The 21,078-nt window shown below is 47.8% G+C and overlaps 2 protein-coding genes across 2 annotated transcripts; both read right to left on the bottom strand.

Moving 5' to 3' along the window:
- Positions 1-270: 270 nt before the first annotated feature.
- Positions 271-6,477, bottom strand: vps4a (vacuolar protein sorting 4 homolog A). Its single transcript, XM_023827152.2, has 11 exons — positions 6,237-6,477; positions 5,284-5,395; positions 5,043-5,190; positions 4,251-4,312; positions 4,033-4,152; positions 3,790-3,946; positions 3,540-3,688; positions 2,915-2,996; positions 2,461-2,680; positions 1,531-1,671; positions 271-1,300 (listed from the first exon to the last, which is right to left on the bottom strand). The coding sequence occupies exons 1-11, from the start codon at positions 6,255-6,257 to the stop codon at positions 1,199-1,201; spliced, it is 1,314 nt and encodes a 437-aa protein (XP_023682920.1). The 5' UTR covers positions 6,258-6,477; the 3' UTR covers positions 271-1,198.
- Positions 6,478-7,861: 1,384 nt separating this feature from the next.
- sntb2 (syntrophin, beta 2) lies at positions 7,862-21,013 on the bottom strand. Its single transcript, XM_023827149.2, has 7 exons — positions 20,158-21,013; positions 13,799-14,030; positions 12,193-12,400; positions 11,950-12,092; positions 11,440-11,636; positions 10,989-11,179; positions 7,862-10,790 (listed from the first exon to the last, which is right to left on the bottom strand). Exons 1-7 carry the CDS (start codon positions 20,864-20,866, stop codon positions 10,698-10,700), a joined length of 1,773 nt encoding a protein of 590 aa, XP_023682917.1. The 5' UTR covers positions 20,867-21,013; the 3' UTR covers positions 7,862-10,697.
- Between the last annotated feature and the right edge of the window lie 65 nt (positions 21,014-21,078).

Here is a 21,078-nt window from a genome sequence, read left to right as displayed (position 1 = left end):
TAGAGAACATATAAAAAAAAAACAAACAAACAAAAAAAAAAACTTACTGACCATAATGCCACAGGCTTCCTGAGTGTAACTACATGCAGAATAGCAACCAAAAACACTACTGGCCGGTGATTTTGGCATTTTTCGTGTGTTGATGCTTCTGTACTTTATCTGAAATTTCTGGGTCCCTTTGAGCACCCAGTTAAGCAGTGCAGTGACTGAAAGCCCACACAGATGAATCCAGAAATAATTAAAAAATAAACAAAGATGTAGTTCACTGGCCGTTGTCAAATGTATTGGGTTTATTAAGATCAATCCAAATGGGATTTAACGACAAAGAGTTATAGCAGAGCAATAGACATTGCAAGTAAACACCATTGTTAATCTGTGTACAGCAATAACAACTGGATAAAAGGACTTCAAAACTGTACTTAAGATGATGATGCAGAAGAATCGGCTCTACTTTTAACTACCATCTTTTACAATGTCTTACATTATGTGAAAGAGCTTCTCAAGCTTCCACTCCTCCGTGATCGAAGGTCTTTTTTTCTTAAAATATTAGCAAAAACACTGTCTTGGTACTAAAATGGGACCAACAGGTCCAGCTCTTTACTCATGAGAACAATCTCACACATTTGATCATACTGCCAGCTCCATTTTGTTCAGGTAACGGCGAGCAGAAAAGAATCAAATACATACATGTTACTGCATGTGGCAAAAGTGCGGCCTCACTGACTGATGCTTGTGGGTTATCAGTTTTGAGCAATAAATAATTAGCAATAAATAATCTTATGGAGGGAAAAAAATCCTTCAATCTGTGCGTAAACTGGACCAGTCTGTAGGGTTCATGCGTACTGGCTTGCATGGAGACAAACCACTAGGAGCTGACGGATACACTCCCTCACGCACACGCGCACAAAGCCAATTTTTAAATAATAGTGGCGGCGCAGCTCAAGAAATAAGGAAAATGACCTCAAGGCTTTTAGCTACAGGCGCCTAGCTGAGCGCAGCGTGGCTGTCGGAACAGTTCCAGAATAACATCGTATAACTGGACGTCCATATTAGTAGTGTCGTAGTAGCTGCTAGATGGTAGAGTCCGGATAAGTAGCGAGATAGTTACCAAGATTGGGGGGGGGGGGAGAGGGTGGGGCACAGGCGTTGAGGTTGAAGTTCAGGGCGGGGTGGGGAGGAGGTACGTAACCTCACCGACTCAGCCTTCTTGTCCGAAATCCTCTGTGAACTTCTTCACTTTCAGAAGATCTTCTGTGTTCACAGTGGGACGCGTCGTGGCGAGGGAGCGCAGCATGTCCGACTGTGCAGACGGGGGACAGTAGGTGGCGTTATAGTTAGGGACAGGAACTCACAACCTGAAGGTAACTTGGATTCTCTCAGGTGTCATGAAGGGCCATGCTCTAGGAGCTCTGGTAAGGGGCACTTAACCTGAACTGCGCCAGTAAAATACCTAAATTATAAATGGCTCTGGATGTCTGTAACTCCTTGTTGGAGCGTGTAACTGTGTGATTGAAACCCCACACTGCTCACCATGCAAACAGTAGGCTCAAGCAGCTTGTCACTGGGCACGTCCATCCAGGTCATCTCTATGGCGTTGGGGTCGCCGGGAGAGCAGGGGGTCAAGAGGTCATCCACCATCACGGCACTGTTACTCCGGGATGGTCCTCGAACCTGGGTCACACCAGGAGATAGACCTTGTGACCATGAGATGAGCTTGCATCCTCTCTATGTATGGCGATGCATCAGGTGGGATATTGGTTTATGATAAAGAGGAACTCAAGTATGAAATATGAGCTAATTAGAAGATCATCATTAAGACAAAGCAATATTTTAAACTGGAAAAAAGCAAAATCATTGACTGAAAATCCATCCATCCATTTTCTGAAACCACTTGTTCTCTTCAGGGTCACGGAGGGTCCAGAGCCTATACCAGCGGCTACGGGCGCAAGGCAGGGAACAACCCAGCATGTGGTGCCAGCCCATTGCAGGGCACACTCACACACCATTCACACACACACCATTCACACACACATGCACACCTATGGGCAATTTGGCAATTCCAATTAACCTGAGCATGTTTTTGGATAGTGGGGGGAAAATGCTGGTGATTGGGGGAAAACACATTATGGAGATTAAGTTTTAGTTAAAGGAAACACAGAAAATAATCTAGTCTTGAAACAGTTACAACAGACTCATCAAAATGTATGCTCTATCATTAAGCTATTCCACCATATAACACGCAGGCAATTATCTGTTCATATTTTTATAATATCTATCTTTCATAAGAAGATATGTTACAGACAAATGTTAATACTGAAAATTAATTGCATACCATTTCAAAACATATAACAGGCGAGTCATTTCTGACAGTACTGTGTATCATACTGACAGCTGTGTGTGTACTGTTACACCACACGCGTGTGTGTGTGTGTGTTTACGTCCCGTACGGAGGCCTCTTGCCTTTTTGAAATGCGTCGCTGACTGCACCTTCCTCACTGGCTGCATGAGTGCGTCGCGGACGATGATGCTGATGTCTGCACCCGAGTAGCCATCGGTTTTGCGCGCCAGTTGTCGCAGGTCAGCCTCGCTCAGGCTGTGTGGGGTGTTTCCCAGGTGCAGCCGGAACATCTGCGCTCGGGCCGGCTCCTCCGGCAGGGGAATGTAGATCCGCTTCTCGAACCTTGAGCCCGTTTGGCAGAGACAGGAAGGGGACACTGAGAATTCGACTGTAATCAATGATACTGCTGAAGCAGATGGGCAAAAGTTACAAACTGACATGCTAAGTTTTTAACAAATTATTATGCAGTAATCATTTGTCTGAACTTCTCCAAACTATCCCGAAGAATAGGGTTTGATTATATTACTGAATTCTCCAAATGAAGGTTAATCGTGGAAGAACAAAATGAGCTCTGACCTCCTGCGAATGGCGGCATCTAGGACCCAGGGAATGTTGGTTGCCCCGAGAACCAAGATCCCATCATTGTTGTTGCCGACACCTGTCAAACAGAGACCCACGACTCAAAGCACCAGCTGTTGAAGGGTCAGAATCAGTAATGGCAGGTAAAAATTGAAATTTTGCCCAGGACAGAATTAATCAGAATGTCAAAATGTTTTATTTAGATACCAAATAATGACAAAAATACAAGTCATTATCTTTAATGGTTTTTGAACTATGACTATGACCTGACGAATGGGGACCTGTTTGATATCAAGCTTTGTTCTGGTACCTAGTTTAGTGTGGGTGGGGTGGGTTTGTAGGCTTCTATGAGTAAACAGAGTGAAACCGACCGATATTTTTTCATTGAAATGTTGAAATCTTAACTTTGATTTTTTTATTATTATTTAAAAAGGCTGACAAAATGACTATATGACAAAATTGACTGTATGAAATTTTTCAAATTAAAATAGTTTGCTCCACTCAATGCGCCTCCTACTGGTACCGAATCATACCAGCGATGCAGCCAGCTATTCATCTACGGCACACCAGGGCGGCGCTGCCTTCACACAGTAGGCAGCCTGAGGCCCTTTGGGCTTCTCACCCTGCATCTGCACCAAGAACTCGGTCTTGATCCGTCGTGCCGCCTCGCTCTCGTTCTCGTTCCTCGAGCCACAGAGCGAGTCCACCTCGTCGATGAAGATGATGGACGGCTTGTGCTGACGAGCCAGCTCAAACAGGTTCTTTACCAACCTGAGGAGGGTTGGGGGGGGGGGGGGGGGAGGTGAGAGAGAGAATGTGAGGAGGACACCAAAGGGGGACGTAGGCGGAGCTTGAGGGGCCGGACAGCTCACTTCTCACTCTCTCCCAGCCACTTGGACATCAGGTCTGAGGACGACACCGAGAAGAAGGTGGAATTGTTGGCTTCGGTGGCGACCGCCTTGGCCAGGTAGGACTTGCCGGTTCCTGGGGGTCCGAAGAGCAGGATTCCCCGCCACGGCGTGCGTTTCCCTGGGGGTAGAGCCGCGAACGCGGACACGTCACAGCGACCCCCTGACCTGGGGTGACTTGCGGGGGCCGCCATCGGCGAGTCCCACCTGTGAAGAGGTGAGGGAACTTGATGGGCAGGATCACGGCCTCCTTCAGCGCCTCCTTGGCGCCCTCCAGTCCAGCCACGTCGCTCCACCTGACGTTGGGCTTCTCCATCACGATCGCGCCTGGGGGAGGACATCAAGGCTACAAATTCAGCCCCAGCCCCTTCCACTGAGCCCCTTAATGTACCACAGCAGGGAGAGAGGCGGAGGGGAGGGGGTACCCATCAGCTGCTCCTGAAGCTTCTTCCTCTCTGGGTTTTCACCTTCACTATCACTGTCACTTCTAGTAAAAAATAATAATAAAAAAATCCTGTAAGGATCTCATGGCAGGACACTGCAATGAAACAATGAAACTGGGCTTTTTGATTGTGCAGCAGTATGTCAGGTAAATTATAGCGTTTTCTTCCAAACTGAGCACAGCTGAGCTAAGATCACAAGATGAAACGGAAGCTCCGAGATCTGATTTTGGTCATAATTTTGATTTGTTTCTGAATATTTAATTATAGTGTTTTGCCTGAAATGTACAGCACTCCAAAGCAGAGCCTATTGTCATGCACTGGCTGTTGTGCCTTTGACCCCCCTGTTCAGTGGCCTTGCTGCATGCTGCCGGTGACAGATCAGTTTCTCCTCCCTTCGGCCACATCAGCAGCTCGCCCATTGGCCGAATCCGGTGGCGTGTGCCAGTCGCACCCAACGTGGGTCTCAAAGCCTCCCGCTCCTCCTGTTGTCAGGGTCAGGTCTCTTCAACCCCCCTCACATCCTAACTGCCCTGGAGCCTGATACTTGCCTAGTTTGTTGCACATAAGCTCGATACCTATGGTTAATACAGGGGCGGGGACATCAGGGCACCGGCCCCAGCTAAAAGCTGATTGGCCCCTAGTGTCCCCCCTACCCTGTCACTCACTGATTCAAAACATATCATTGGCTTATGATGAGGTTAGTCATTCTGTAAGAATTATGACCCCACTTTTCCTCCCACCTTAAAATACCCTAGAACGGCCGCTGCTCTGTACCCTTTGTCGTTGCTCTGTGCTTCCTTGACCGGTTTCTTTCCTTGCTTCTCTTTGTTTTTCAGGTAATCTTTGAGCTTCTCTGCCCTGTCCAGGTACTGCACGCACTTTGCCCGAATGCTCTCCTTTGCCTTGTCGCTGTGTGCCTCATCTAAAGAAGGTGGGGAGGGGGAAAGAGGCCTTTTAGAGCAACCTTTCAACTCCATGCCAAAACCACTGTCAGGACGACAAAGAGCACACTCACATTTGATGGCGTGCAGAAAGTACTCCACTGCATGTTGGTACAGCCGCAAGGCCTCCTCATAATTTTTAGCCTTGTCTTCCTCTGTGGCTTTCGTCACAAGATCGATCGCTTTCTGCAATGGCGAAATAACTAAGTATGTGAAAGGTGCACGTATTTATCGGGGATGCCGACACCTCCGTACAGCTGTCAGGCACTGACACACCCCCAGCAATGGAGCCGAGAAAACTTAATAATTAACGTTACGTGTTACGCCTAATTCTCCAGCGCTACAAGATAACGCAATACAATATTACAGGCGTGTAAACGACTCTTAAGTAGTTACAGCTTTCTCACATGCATATTTTGCTCTATACGCATAATATGCAGCAAAAGCAAGCTCTGTCATTGCATTCACGTGTTTACAGGAGAGCAACTAACTGTGCAGACTTGGCCTCCCCGCGCTTTATTATATCAGGGGCGACAAGGTGGCTCAGCGATCCGTTCCGTGGATGTCTGTGTGTGGAGGATCTGTATGCTCTGGGTGTGTGGGTGTGTACAGTATGTGCCCCGTGATGGACAGGCATCCCGCCCAGGTACCCCAGCCCTCTGCTTGGGTTAAACTGCAGGCCAATCCAGCGACAGTACAGGATAAGCGGCAGGGAGATTCTGTGGGGGTTTGTTATCAGTGCAATCGGCCACGATCTGCATAATTAACTTCTGATTAACGGAGAGACGACAGAGCTGGTCATACGCAGGCAAGAGCGAATGCCTGAGCTATATGGTTAGCACGCTAGCTAAAGGCGAAACACAGGCCATAAACTCCCCTGGCGCACCCGTTTAACGTCGTCTGAAGACGAGATGGCGGCGACCTATTAGCACTTTAACTGCAGTTAGCTGGTAATTTATTACCTAGAGGAGAAAAGCAGGAAAGCGGGGACTGTTGACATTAGCCCGCTAGCTTACGCCCAGCCTACCTGTAATGTTGACGTTGTCATTTCATCTCACGCTCAGGTCGCACCACCACCGGACCGCTACTTATCCCGACGATGCGAGGAAGAGCCCGCTATATTTACGGATATTTATATATGAACATAAATATGGGTGAAGAACGAGCTGCAGTCCGGACCAGAGTAAACAGCTCCCACCACAATGGCAGAAGACGCCGTTAATCGAGGAGCCCGAAGAAAAGAGGGACCCCGCGAGGCCGAGTGGGGCGCGCGCTGCGCCGTGGCGAGGCTGCCCTCTGGCGGCCGCTCGGGGGCGCAGTCCGCCAAACTCTCATGCTTGTAGTTAAGCCGCCGCTCTGCTTCTCTGCAGTTTCCGCCTTTTTAGGGACGCACACGATGAATCGTATCGTCATTATTCTGCTGAATATGCAATAATGACTCCATGCGAAAACACAGGGCCGAAAATAGATATAACGAAAATGATTTTGTGTGCAGTTTTTTTTTTTATGAACTTAATGCATAGTCTTAATAAACATTGTTAATAGCAGTTTTAGAACTGCCCCAAAACACTATAGATTCATGTCCAGAAATCTCCATTTAAATAATTTCTTACACTTTCTGTTAAACTATGGTTTAAATGGGGGGGAAAAAATCAATACTTTATTGATCCCCGTGGGTAAATTGTCTTTACGCCTCCCTCAACTTGCTCTTTTTTGTAGAGTAAGTTGTCTGCGAAGGGCAGCCACCTGTAGCGGCGCCCAGGGAGCTGAGGGTTAAGGGCCTTGCTCAAGGACCCACAGATGTGCTGAGGCTGGGTTTGAACCAGCAACCTTCAGCTTACAGGCACAGCCCACTGAGCCACACACGGCCCCCAAAAATGTAATAGTTATAATAATAATTAATTGATTGCTGTGGGGAAATTGTCTTTATGCCTGCCCCAATTTGTTCTCTGTAGGTGAGAGCAAGTTGGTTGTGAAGGGCAGCCACCTGTTGTGGCACCCTGGGGGGTTAAGGGCCTTACTCCAGTACACACAGATGTGCCAAGGCTGGGCTTAAACCAACAACCTTCTGATGACAGGTAGGCTTAGCCCACTGAGCCACCTGCTGCCTCTATTGTAAATCTGAAGAAAATAGAAATCAGTCAAGATATAAATGTTTCAAGCTAAAATATTGGTCAATTTCATTCCCAATTTAATCATAGTACCATACAACCCCCCCCCCCCCCCCCCCACCACTAAACTAGGTACCAAAACAAAGCTTGATATGAAACAGGTCATAGTCATAGCTCAAAAATCATTAAAGATAATTATTTGCATTTTTTAAATTATTTGCTTTCTAAATAAAACATTTTGACATTGATTAATTTTGTCCCGGGCAAATTTTCAATTTTTACCTGCCAGTACCAATTTTGACCCTTAAACATCTGGTGCTTTGAGTCGTCGGTCTCTGTTTGGCAACAACAATGATGCGATCCTGGTTCTCGGGATAATAACAATTTTAGAAGCTTCATGAAATTATATACCAGTTGATCATGGTGCGTTTATCTTACCCTTATATGTTAAAATTAGATGTAATATCCATCCATACACTCATCATCAAATCCACTTTTTCAATAGTTTTGCTGTCCATAATAATGAAAATGAATCACAAAACACTGGGAAAAGTGTTTTTTTATTTATAGAAGATATTTACAGTTTTAATATTTTAACATTGAAATAGTGCTATATATTTGTATGTCTTAAGAGTGCAGGCTTAAAATGTAGTACATAATTTAAAAAAAATCACAGCAGCGTACCCTTCTGATTGTGATACATGTGATTGCAATGGATGCTCACTGCTGTTGAAATCTTTGGTTGGACGAGCCTCCCTTCCACACACAAGCATAACTATTTAAACGGGGCATAATAACCTGACAGCAGCATAGCAGAAGCTTAACAGTCAGAAGACAGACTAGGTGATTTCAGTTTAGTGAACTAGTCTGGTACAACTTTAAAAATAATCAAATAATAATAATAATAATAAAAAGAACTGTGTGGCTTTTTAAACAGATCCGTCAGAAACAGATACCAGCACAGAGAATCCTTTTGCCTGAGAGAACTTACATATTTTATAAACTTTCCTCAGGCTGCATATATCTGGAAAACACTGACCTGGATTTTGGGTGCCTCAAAATATAAAAGAAAACACTGCAGAAAACGCATAGTGACCCCCTCCCCCCACAAAAAAAAAAAAAAAAAGCCGGACGACTGACGGACTGCAGCAGGAGCGCAGATACGCGGCTGGGAGGGGCCTGCTTTATCGCCATGACAGAACAGCAAAGCAATCTCAGTCCACAAGGAATATTAATACCAAGTAACACATAAGGGATAATACTCATAAAATTAACACCATAGAACAGAAAAACAAACATCAGTCATATTGTGAGAACACTATGGACATCTCGTCCTGTTATGACGAGTCCGTTATTGATCTTCCAGATTCCTTAGTATGGCAGGAAACTCCAACAGGAAGGCACATAACATCCAAGATGAATTCTTCTTTAAGGTCTCGTGTAATACATTCTGTTTTAAATGATTTCTCAACACATAAGCAACATGCGGAAGACTTAAGAATTTTGATGCATCCCACGCCTATCCACGGGACTGTGGCTGCGTTAATGTAGCCCTGATTGTAGTACTTCAAATATTTAACGTGAAAGCAAAGGGGATGTAGAAAGTTACTCTGCAGAAAGCAGTAAAAAATGAATCTGTGCTTCTCAGAATAAATCAGATAATGTGGTTCTAACCCTTTTGTCACGTGGTAAAAGTGGTTTAACAGCAGGACAGGCCCACGCTACAGGCAACACAGAGGGTCACCTAAGGGGGCCAACTGATGGGGGGGGGGGGGGGGGGGGGGGGGGGCAAAGGGCAAGTGAAGGAAAATCAGAAGAAATGCCTCTGGTTGCATTCCATGACATTAGTTATTTACACTCGATTTAATCTTTCACTACTTGTCTTGTGAAACATTTTTGTTAGCTAGTCAGCAGCCAGATATCTTGTACTATTGAAATGTTGTAATTGAAATGACTTGACCAAATTTGTTTTCTGTTGCTCTGGGAGGCTTGGAGTGAGGAGGGCGTTGGGGCCAGAATCTTGCCTATGGTGCCAGAACACCCATGGCTAGCCCTGGTACACTACCAGTCAAAAGTCTGGAAACATCTGCTTTTAATACATTTGTCTCCATTTTAGCTCTTATTCACCGTATAGTAAAAGGCCTTGAGGCAATTAAGTAATACAAAATATAAATACTGCAACAACCAAGAGAAGTGTTCAACATCACAAAATTTCCTCAAATTTTAGACGGCTTAAAATCCCCCCCCTTGCTCTGATGACATCACTGCAGAATCTCAGCATTCTTTGATCCAGCTTACGGATGTAGACCCCTGGAATCCCTCTCCAACAGCCCTGAAGGAGTTTCCAGCACAAATTGGCTACCTCATCAATCCAATTCACCCCAAATCAGCTCTGTGGGGTTCAGGTTGGGGGGAGGGATTGTGGAGGCCAGGTCATCTGTCACAACACTCCATCTTTTTCTATGCTCACAAGATAATACAGTGCTTACATAACCTCAAGGTGAACTTAAGGTCATTATCTTGTTGAAAAACAAATGATTTTGAGTAGGTATGTCTAGACTTTTGACTGGTACTGCATGTGTGATGAATCTGGCTCAGAGACAGCAGAAGACTGAGGAGTAGCTTGTCAATGAGCAGTACTCCTGCTGGCCACTGGGGGGCAGAGCAATGCACAAAGAAAAGCACAAAACCTTAACCAGCATACATTCATATTTGTATAAATTCAGAGGGAAAAAAAACACAACAGAGATGAAAGTGGAGGTGTGGTTTGGCAAATAATAGTGAAAATGTAACAAGGTACGAGAATAATCATAAATCCATGTTATAATAAATCATAAATATGTTAATTATGGGGTGAAACGTGTGTTATCACACAGGGGGAGGGCGGATGAGCCATTGGGTCCTGCTGAACTTTCGTGGTCAAGGACCCCGGGAAAGTCAGGCTCCCGCTTCCGACAACTAGAGCGTCTCATAAAAAGTACAATCAAGTCATGCAGAGTAAAACAAATAAAACAGAGAAAGCATATAAAAATATATAAGTTGCTATTTCTGTGCATATCGTTTGAAGCGTACGTTTTAACACTATGGCCTCTTAAAACGGCAAAAAAAGAAAATGGCAGAGTTTAAAAAGCTTTTTCTCCCTCCTCCTTTTGTCCTCATTTCACTTAAGGCACATTTGGCAAAATCCTGATGGCGGCCGGCAGCGCGGATCTGCGTGGCAGGGGCCACCCAGTCTGACAGAGCGCGCACACGCATGCAGACACGGCCGGGGACGGACAGACGGACAGACGGGCGGCGGGGACGGGGCCCGTACGGTTGCCATGGATGGCACAGGAGAAATGGGAAGGAAGGCCCCCCCCCCCGCCGGCTCCTTGGCTTCATGTCTGCAGCCCCAGGCGGGTCAGTTTAGCCGACAGGAAGGAATGGAGCACAAAGACCATGGGCTTGGGACTGGTGTTCAGGTCGAATCCCTGGCAGACAATGATGGAGAGAGAGGCGTTAGCAGAGAGCCCTCTGTCGTTTCGCCGGCAGTTGATAGTTACAGTCTAGCACTGTGCTTCCTAATCTGTGGTATGCGATTCGATTTTATTACTTGGTTGCTTTGGTACTTGGTCCAAAATTTTGAGAACCACCGATCAAGCTAAATGGAAAGGTGAAACGGGGCCTACCAGCTCGCCCTCGGGCCCACCGAAGTCCAGGTAAAGGTGTCGGATCCCGTCATCGGCCGACATGCGAAGCTTCTCAAAGGGGTAGCGGAAGAGCACGGTGTCCCCTGCAGAGTCGTCCTTCTCGCGGGTGACGGTGAAGCCCTTGTCATAGTGCACGGTGAGCCGCACTTCCTGTTGGCCGAAAAGGCAGCCTTTGGGGAGGGGGGGGGGGGGGAGGGACACCATTAGACAGACTTGGCAGGGAACTGAGAGGCCCGCCTGCGTGTGCATAACAGTGTACAACTCGAGGACAGGAAAGGGAAAAGAGTGCAGTTTTCCGGCTCTTTCCACCGAGCCAGCGATTGTTCGGATATTAACAGTGGGATAAAAACGAAAAACAAGAAAGCAGACGCTGTGCATCTGTCGGTCCGTGCAGCCTTTCCGTTTCCTTTCGGTAACCCCGGCTCCTCACCGATGGACACCTCTCTGACGAGTGCGGCGACTGCATTTCCCCCCTGCACCAGGACCCGTGTCCATGTCGACAGGTCCCAGTGGGTCTCTACTCGGAAAATATGGGACTCGACCCCATGTGGCGTGCCCGTTCGTGTGCCGAACACAAGGTCCCCGCCCAGCGCTGGGGAGCCACGGGCACTGCCGGAATGCACAAGTCTGGGGGTGGTGGGTGAGGGGTGGGGGGGGAAGACACAGAATGCAGGTTAGCCGAGACTCTGCCGTGTGCATGTGTGTGTCTGTGTGGTCCCGTTCCAAAAGGTCGATTTACGCTACAGAAATAAGTACAGGAACCATCACGATAAACATAACATGGTAACATGGTAACATGGCCGACAAGGTTAATATTACTATTAAAATAGCTCCATGTCTGCCTTTCCGGCCAATTGCTCTGCTCTCACACCCCACCCCCTTCCTGAACGCCGCAGAAGCATGTCAGTGTGTGTTTGTGAAAGTCGACGTCTGGCGCCACCTGGTGGCCAGCAGTGGGTGTATCACCATGGGGGAGGCCCACGCCTCATGGGTCCAGGGCACTGAGTAAAAGAGCAGGATGTCTTTATCTGTCAGCGCCATGACGACCGGCCGGTAGTGGTGCCGCATGCCGTCCATCTGCATCTAAGGAAGAGAAGGTGGGGGGGGTCACACATGGCCTGTCTGTGTGTGGGTGGGTGTCTCGCTCGCACGCTCGCACGCTCACTCACTCACTCACGCCCACCTGCTCGGCCAGCCAGCCAATGTGATTGAGGTGGCGGTGGGAACCGCCGGCACCCATGCGCAGGATGGAGTTGATGTGGGCCAGCGCCTGGGGCAGCAGGGCGGTGATGTTGGCGTGGATGGCCGTGAACCAGGAATTGGCACTGGCACTGTCTTTACAGCGCAGGATTACTGTGTGCAGGTTGTCGGGGGAGTGCAGCTCCAGCAGCCTGAAAGAGAAACACCAGCTGACTTTCCGGAACATTCCGTCCAAAAAAAAAAAAAAAAAAATCATCCACCTGGCCCCGCATCCGGCTTTTGTGCATCCACAGCCCCCGTCCCTTTAACCAGATTAGAGGCTCGCTTTGCAAATCCTTAAGTGAGGCCGTTTCGCTAACTGCACTCACCATGGCGATGATGCATTCGGATGCGAGCCACGCCGGCTGGAAGCCCGATAACCGTTATCGACGGGGCCCCGCGCCGTAAATGTCAAGCACGGGAAATTAAGACGATTCAACGACAAATTTCAACTGGCTCGCCGATTTCATGTTGCCGCATTAAATGAACAGCTAGAGAATGTAATTTACAGGAAGCACGGCAACGGGGAAAAAAAAAAACGTTATCGGCACAAGGGCACACCAGGAGGATGTTCAGGTCGGTCACAGGGAGACTGTTTCCGACATCGATGAAGTGGCTGCGGCTAAATGTAGCCGCACAGATGGTACGCCTCTCCCGCTCGTCACGACGGCCAACAATGGCCAGGATCACAGATGCAAGCACTCCATCCCCACAGGCAGGAAGCGCACATTCATCTGACAGGAAAAGGTCTCTTCTGGACACTGACCGCGTTTGGCAAAACTGTACAGTGACGTTCTTGCGTCGAAGGCTTCCATGTTAGCATTGTGCTTAGCAACGTGCTAATTTGTTAGATTTTTTTTTAATTCTCAATGGGTGGCAGCGCCGCCTCACACCTTCAAGGTTAAGGGGGTGAATCCCACATCAGCTGTGTGTGTGGAGTTTCCATGTTCTACCCGTGTCACACAAGTACCCCCCCCCCAGAATCCAAAGACATGCAGTCAGGCTAACTAGCATCTCTAAAATGCTGAGGTACATGTGCGTGTGAGAGTGTGGATGTCCCCTGTGATGGTCTAGCACCCCACGCAGAATGTGCCCCGTGCTGCACAGGATAGGCTACCGGTGTTTGGATGGATGGAATATTCTTCCAGTGCAGTAGCATTTAATTTCTTACATTTTTTATCAGCAGGGCAGTCGAGTTTGTAACACATTCAAAATAAAAAAAACTAAGTTGGGACATCAGAACGCTCAGTTCTGAAGCAACGACATTCAGCCACAGAATGCAGAACTAGCGGACAATGGTTACCCTCTGTAGAGACAGACAGAGAGAGATAACCAGCAGTCTGTGAACAGAGAGCAGGAGGGGTCTGCTGGACATGATCCAACAGCTGTCAAGCAACCATTAAGCAATTACAGTTTGAGAGAATATGTACACAGGCAGAACAGTATGAAGGCGGCTCACACCCACCAGCACACAGTGATACCAAGGCTTGGTGTCACAGAGAGAGAGAGAGAGACAGACACAGACAGGACAGAGACAGACAGACTCCTACCTGTTCTCAAAGTCTGGCATGGTCAGGTTCCGGCAGATGTAGCACATCTTCAGAGGTATGACTTTCCTATCCTTGAGACCGAAGCCCCGGAGGGTCGGGGAGCCGGAGTCCTCACTCCCGCCCAGGCTGGGGGAGTGCGTGCCCCGCACCCCATCCCGAATTGCGTCCCAAGGTAGATCTGATGCCAGGTTGGGCTTCTTGAAGAGCGGCGAAACCTCCCTGATGTACTTCACTGCAAACAGAGGCCAGGTGGGCAAGTAAATGACCCGGTAAGGAAAAACAAAAACAGGAGTCGGAAAACCAAGAGAGCCAGGAATTCCCACTGGCTCATGGGAAATACTTTTTACCGAATAGGAGACCTCCATGGAATATCATGCATTCCATGCACATGAACAAAAGGACTGTTAAAAATGAGCTGGGCCTTTGCGCTCAGATTTGACCCCGGTGTGGCCCAGACGTGTACGAGAAAAACCAACAGGACAAAAACACTGACCGGCCAACACAAATATTGCAGATGTAAGGGTATTTCCATGATAATGTCAACATTAACACAATCTAATGTGACTGTCGGGTGTGTGTGAGTGCAACTGAGTGAGTGGAACGGTACCAAAAAGTAACTGTAAATACATGCAATGCGATAAGCTACCCTGAAACTACGTCATACATACAGACAATGTGATTGGCTGCTATGAAAAGATTCTGAACATTTATTTAACGTGACTGGCTGCCACAAAATGATGTAATTGGTTGTTGTAAAAGTACAGACACACCTCACTTAACGCCGAGTTCCGTTCCTACGACGAGGTCGTTAAGCGAATTGGCCAATAAGCGAGAAGCCGTCCCTTACCGATATTTCAAGCATAAGAATAGAGGAAATCAGTTCTAATATACATTACTTAGGTTTGCATACTGTAAATACACATAATCGTTTTTATTTATTCTGAATAAAGACAGGGTCGAAAGGAAACCCCAACTTGGTAAATTCGGGGGGGGTCATTAAATAGAGGGGTTGTTACATAAGGAGAGTCTGTGTACATCACATGTATATCACAGAACTGGTTTTTATTATTATTTATACACTGACTTGGCAAATGTCATTCAGGCAAGTACAATATAGATATACTTCACATTATTAGATATTCGATAAGAAGAAGATCAACCAAATCCAGCTTATTTCAATCATCCTGGTTATTGTCTTGCTGTCCACGGCTCCTGCTTCCACAGCTCTACACCAAATGGAGAGGCATAGAGAGGCAGAAGATCTAGACAGACCGGGGGCCGAGACCACGGCGAAGCGACCCCCCCACCGGAGGAGGACCAGGAGACCAGAAAGGAAGGAGGCGACAGAGCAGAGGCAGCTGCTCGAAGTTTACAGGCCCCAGAGATGACATAACTGCAGGCGTAACATGCGTGCTGCCGCCCAAAAGCAGCTCTTCACTTCTGCTAAATGTAGTTTTTTCTTCTTCTTTTTTTTTTTTTTTAAATGAGGGAATCTGTCCAACAGACAAAAACGTTTCCAGTTACCCAGCCACCCCAAAGACCTCATTAGAGCCGTCAAATTTGTCATTCGTTTCCATTTCTGTGCTTAATTAGAGCAACACACAAAGGATGGCAGTGGAGGTCGGGGGGGGGGGTGGGGTGTTCCAGTCTTATTGAGAGCCGCTCGCTCCACACTAAGCCCCGCCCCCCTGCCCACAGCGCTCCTCTTCTTCCCTCAAAGCCAGCGGGGAAATGAGAGATGAGACGTGGGGACAGGCAGAGGAGAGCTGGGAGGGCGGTCTGGCAGCATTTTCTCATCTGCGGACACAGTTGCGGTTTTGTTCCTCTCCCTGGATCAGACGGACGCGCGCACACACAGACGCACTCTGCGGCCAAGCTCCCCCCCCCGCCTCACTACCACAGGTCCCGGATCCTGCCTCACACACCCAGCCTTCCCACCCCCACACTTTTTCCCCCCAACTCAGCATGCTGGCAGCCCCTCACAGGACCCCAGCCAGGCCTTAATGAGAACAGTGTGTGGGGCCGGTTACTCCAGGGGCCCCTCCAGATCTGGAGGGGGGGGGCCAGCGAACGCATTCGGATGCATCCTCGGGGTCCGACGGCCTGCGGCTGCCCTCCACCCCAACCCCCATCACCGGAGAAGGCAGAGGCCAGTACTGTGTCAGGCTCACACATGCGGCCGACGTTACACGCGACGTGCTTAATCACTGGCGTCTGTATCTCTGATGGTCTGGGGCCCGACGGAGAGTGAGAGGAGAGAGCGAGGGAGAGACTGCAAAATCACAAGACAGAAGATCTTCGCAGCCAGAGGTGCATCAGCATCACTGCTTCTCTGGGGTGTCTGGGTGTCTGTGTGCCTGTTATCAGTGGGGGGGGCAGTAAAATTCTTGGAGTGAAAACATTAAGGATACAAACTATGTTAAAAGTAAAGCAGATGACATTTTAACAGAATTCCACACAATACTTTCCCTGACATCTAATACTATGTTGTTCAATATCTTTTATTGTTAAGGTATATTAAATGTCTAGTATATCGTGCTACTTTACACATTAAATTTCTGTCATGATATTTGAAGTATTCATACCTCCACCCATCCATCACGCTGCCAGCTCCCAGTTTCCACAGCAATAACCCACAGCCAAGCCCTAACCCCAGCATGATAGGGCTCGAACCCCAGCCCATGCCTTACAAGCGTCAAGAGACCTTGCCAAAGCAGGCCTATTGCGTTGGGGCTGATGCCAGAGAAAAGTCAAACTGGGGTGAACGTTACAGGGACTTGGTACTTATTCAACCAATATGCTGACGGCCAACGCTAACATTGACTTTCTGTGGCATTTAAGTGAGGAATTTTCTGGGGAAGCAACACAAAGTGTCATAAAAAGTTCTTGGCCTTCCCTAACAAACGCTATTTCCCTCAGTAGAACTTCCAAACATCTATTAAGCCACCATTGTTTACACTCTGCCTGTCCAAATAAAGAGAAACTAAATGATTTCGTGCTTTACTCAATTTAGAAATATGTTATATCACAAACACCACTCTGAAGTGGTATGGGGGTCGCATGACACAGGAATAATTAAAGCCATTAACTTAAAAAACAAAAGAAAATCGAACCAAGATGTTTCTTTGCATACAACTGCGGCGAACACAATTTAACACGAGTCGTTACTTTCAGCTGGATTACAACTCCAGTCGGCGGTAAATATGCCATGCAACTTGGAATATACTAATTCTCCAGAGCTCTGTGGATGCCTGCATTGTTTGCTCTCATCCAAAAAACAAGAGTCACTATGTTTGGCAAATCCAAACACATCAACTTACATTTAAACTGATGAAATCTCATTCCTTAAAGAGTCTTCGCAGTTAATGCATAGTTGACTCATCCACAAATGCACAAGTCAGTCTCAGTCAATCCAGCCATAAATTAGTTAAAAAAAAATGAACATAAAAATTAAACTGAAAGTGTAAACAAAATAAAGGCACCTTTTTGAAGTACAGGTCCTGCGATGTAGCACAGGTCAGTAGAGGACTTTTTTGGTAACTAAGGAAACATGAAGTCGTAGTTACTATGAAAAATTAAAGACAGGACCTCAACATGGAAGTTGGAAGGTTCAAGAAAAAGCAGCACACATTCACTTCCTACTATAGCACATTTATCCACGGTGCCCACACAGAACAGTTCCCACACCCTGGGACGGAAATGAGGTGGGTAGCGATAGCAGATAAGGAACCATGAGTCTGAAATAAATGCACGTCATAAGAAAAAATGCTGTTTTACCACGTCACACAGATTTCTCTTAATGCAATTTTCTTTTCTACATATTGTTTCAAAGCATATACAAAGTAGTCTGACCTTTATACAGGACAATGCAACAGACGACGTCTTCCGGGGTGAAAAACTGAGGTTACAAACTGTCACCGGCCTCTAAGGAAGCCATATTCAGCAGAGATGTAATAGCACATGCATAAGACTTCCATCGATGTGTATTTATACGTGTGTGTGGGAGGATTGTAGGGGTATGCAACTTATAGCCCCTGGTGCTCATGTGTTCCGCTCATACATCAGCAGATCCCAAGCTGCATTAGGAAAGAGATGGATTTCCCCCCCCCCCCCCCCCCAGGCACGTGAGATCCTCCAGAAGACAGGAACATGGTCTATTGGTCCAGGTAGATTTTTCCAACATGAAAGTAGCCTACTGCTAAAAAATCTGACAATATGCCAAGTCACTCTTGCACAGGAGTTAGGAAACCCAGCTCTGCAATATTCTGCTGCCTGATTCATGAAACATTGTCGATGAATCAAGTGGAAGGGAATGAATTGATAGATGGAGGCTCTGTTCTGAATGGAGTGCAAGTATCACTGAAACGCTTCCCATTCACATGGATGACTGATGGCTTGTGTGATTCGAGTGGGGTGGCCATTGTGGATAGTGTGCCTGTGATCAGAAGGTCGTCGGTTCAAATCCCAGAGTCGGCAGAGTGATGTCCCCGTTGGGCCCTTGAGAAAGACCCTTAACCCCAATTCCTCCGTATTTCCTAAAACATGTATGTTACTTTGGATAAACACACCTGATAAACAAAGGAAATGCCAAGGTCTCATTACTGCCCTTTACCTACATGTGCCGGCACACAAGAACAATGCGAATGAAGGGGGCGCGACCCCAACCATACGCCCGTCATTCTCCCCCAGGGAAGCCTGTTCACTTGTATCCTGCCATTCCTCCAGTGGGAAGCACAGTCCTACACTCACTCCTCCTCCATTCTGACACATGAAATTAACCAGATGCCCTGGTCTTTTACTTACAATCATTAATACAATATCATGTTGAAACATTATATGGATAATAGTAACATGCCCCATTTTACATCATACTACTACGTATATTTACTTTGCTGGAGCTTTAGTCCAAACTTCACGAAAAAAGAATTCTTCGTTGTTGTAGTGCATCGCAATTGCCTACTTTGTACTTTATTGGACTGCTTGGTGCAAAACACGCTTGAACTGCACAGGGAAAAAGGGTGATTAGGAGGTGGAGGGTCTCGGATGGAAAGTAGTGAGCTGCAGTCACCTGAATTAGTTGCTCATTGACCGGGTTACATCCCCCCGAGGCAGCGATTTGAGCCCCATTGTGAAACACGCCACGGACCTTTTTTAAATCAGGGTCACTTACATCCAAGAAACATGCTTAAATTAGCCCCACAGCGAAACGAAAATGGCTGTCAAACTGTCAAGAGGGCAGTTTAACAGCCGCCAGAATGACAGTGTCAGGCACTGCACAACAAGGTCAGTCAAACATTACTGAGAGTACAACTAAACGGCAGTGGGTAATTGGGAATTATTATTAAGTTAAATGTATCGAGTATCTCTGGCGCACTGCACTTCTGTCCATGGTATACCGCTGCATAGTGCCCTGTGTTTCAGTTCCCGTTCCCTTCCTCAGGGAACGCGTCCAGCAGAAGCCACAGAAAGATGGATGGATGTCATCGAAAGACAGAGCGGTAATAAAACGCATGTACATAATGTTCAGCCAATGGGAGCAATCAGGACACAGTTTGCTCTCTGCCATGCCACATAGACAAGGGCAGGTTTGTTATTTCTGAGGCCCCTCCAGTGCAGTGACTGTTTTTGGCATAATGGGGGCCCCCCGATTTTCAGGGCCCCACAGAGATAGGTGGTTTGAGTGCCGGTACAATGGTCTGTTGCCTGTTTTCTTGGGGCTGATGAACTTGATTGCAATGCCTGATAGCACCCCTCATCAAGCAATGTCCTGATATTATCATTATTATTATTACTACTACATGTTATTGTATTTTAAAAGGCATTGCTATTGTTATTATAATTGGCTTTAAAAATACAACAACATGTAGTAGTAGTAGTAGTGATAATAAATAATAGTATCAACAATAAGCCGTGTCCCCGCGTGCTGTTTTTGTAAGAGCCGCGCTCTCCCTCCCCGTTACCTGTGCCTCCTCAGTAAATACCGCATTTCCATATACAGACACAGATCACGGTAACACTGTAAGGAAACTCGCTACAATTATAGAAGCAACTTTCCAGAGAGAGCAAACTAAATTCCCCCACCCCCTCAGCGCATCCCTCACAATACCTCGCCAAATGTCAGCGCAAATAACTAATGCGCCAGGGCATTTCTTCCGTTACATTTAATGTTCATGGGCTTTTATTGAGTTACTGTACTTCTCATATCCCCGAATGATCTGAGATGTGTTTTTTAAAACGTATAATATCCGATCGTTCTGATTGTCAGTTTAGCGGTTGTTTGAGTTGGAGTGCAGGCGGCCCCCGGCTCCCCTGCGCACCCGGCCTGCGGGAGTCCCCGGCGGTCGCGTTGCGCCGCTTACCTTCCAGCGTCACCTCTTTGCCGGCCTTCTTAAGCGCCTGCACCGCTGAGTCGTGCGTGGCGTCGCGGAGGTCTATCCCGTTGACTGACAGGATCGCGTCGCCCACACGGAGAGCCTGGCTCTGGTCCGCTGCGAGTCCCGGGAAGATCTTGGAGATCAGGATGGGCATTCGGTTCTCCCTGCCCCCTTTGATGCTGATACCCAGTCCCCCCGACTCCTGCTTGATAACCCGAACTTTCCGCACTCCCTCCGACGGGTTGTTGTCGAAGTTGGCGGCGGGATCACCGTGCTTAGAACTTACGCTGGATCCAGGGCTACCATAGCTGGATCCCGGGCTTCCAAAATCAGAATTAGTCCCGTTGTCGTTGGCCGACCTGGCCGAACCGGGACTGGCGAAGCCGTGGCTGCCTTCGGGCTGACCCCTGCCCATACCCCCGCGCACCGGGCTGCTGCTCCGTCGCGGCACGCCGTGGCTCTGTGTCCGGCTGCGGTTCGGGTTATCCGGTGATGCTCCTGACTGGTTTCCGTTGGACACCGAGCTCCGCAGGCCCGGCGACGCGTGATCGGCGCCATTCCCGGGTCCAGTTATCTCCGCCTCGGCCGTAAGAGTTAAAGTCTCTTGGGTCAGCTCGGCTGAAACACGGATCCAGCGGTCCCGAAACAGGAGGTCCAGCTGTCCATTTTTGTCCGCTCGGGTCCAGATGGCCATGCTAGTAACTCTGGTTCGGGCTTCACACTAAATTCATATTGAACTTTTCCGCTCTTCCTCCCCCTCCCGCCCCGTCCCGAGGTGAGCAGAAGCGCCGCGACCCGCTCCGACACACCCACCCGGGAGCCGAATTCCGCACCGACCACTTTACGAGAAAGACGAGAAGCGGAACCTTCCTAAAGAAGGAGCAAACCCCACCCCTCAGAAAAAAC

This window comes from Paramormyrops kingsleyae, chromosome 13, assembly GCF_048594095.1.
Source record: "Paramormyrops kingsleyae isolate MSU_618 chromosome 13, PKINGS_0.4, whole genome shotgun sequence".
Lineage (NCBI taxonomy): Eukaryota > Metazoa > Chordata > Actinopteri > Osteoglossiformes > Mormyridae > Paramormyrops > Paramormyrops kingsleyae.
This window is presented reverse-complemented; position numbering and strand designations above follow the sequence as displayed.

Coding starts and splice junctions, on each gene's coding strand:
- vps4a (XM_023827152.2), bottom strand. CDS start 6,257: ATGACAACGTCAACATTACAG. Junction 5,396..6,236: donor TGACAACGTCAACATTACAG/GTAGGCTGGGCG, acceptor TCGCCATTGCAG/AAAGCGATCGATCTTGTGAC. Junction 2,681..2,914: donor GATGCCGCCATTCGCAGGAG/GTCAGAGCTCAT, acceptor AACGGGCTCAAG/GTTCGAGAAGCGGATCTACA.
- sntb2 (XM_023827149.2), bottom strand. CDS start 20,866: ATGGCCATCTGGACCCGAGCGGACAAAAATGGACAGCTGGACCTCCTG. Junction 14,031..20,157: donor CAAAGAGGTGACGCTGGAAG/GTAAGCGGCGCA, acceptor CTCTGTTTGCAG/TGAAGTACATCAGGGAGGTT. Junction 11,180..11,439: donor CGTCAGAGAGGTGTCCATCG/GTGAGGAGCCGG, acceptor CCCTCCCCAAAG/GCTGCCTTTTCGGCCAACAG.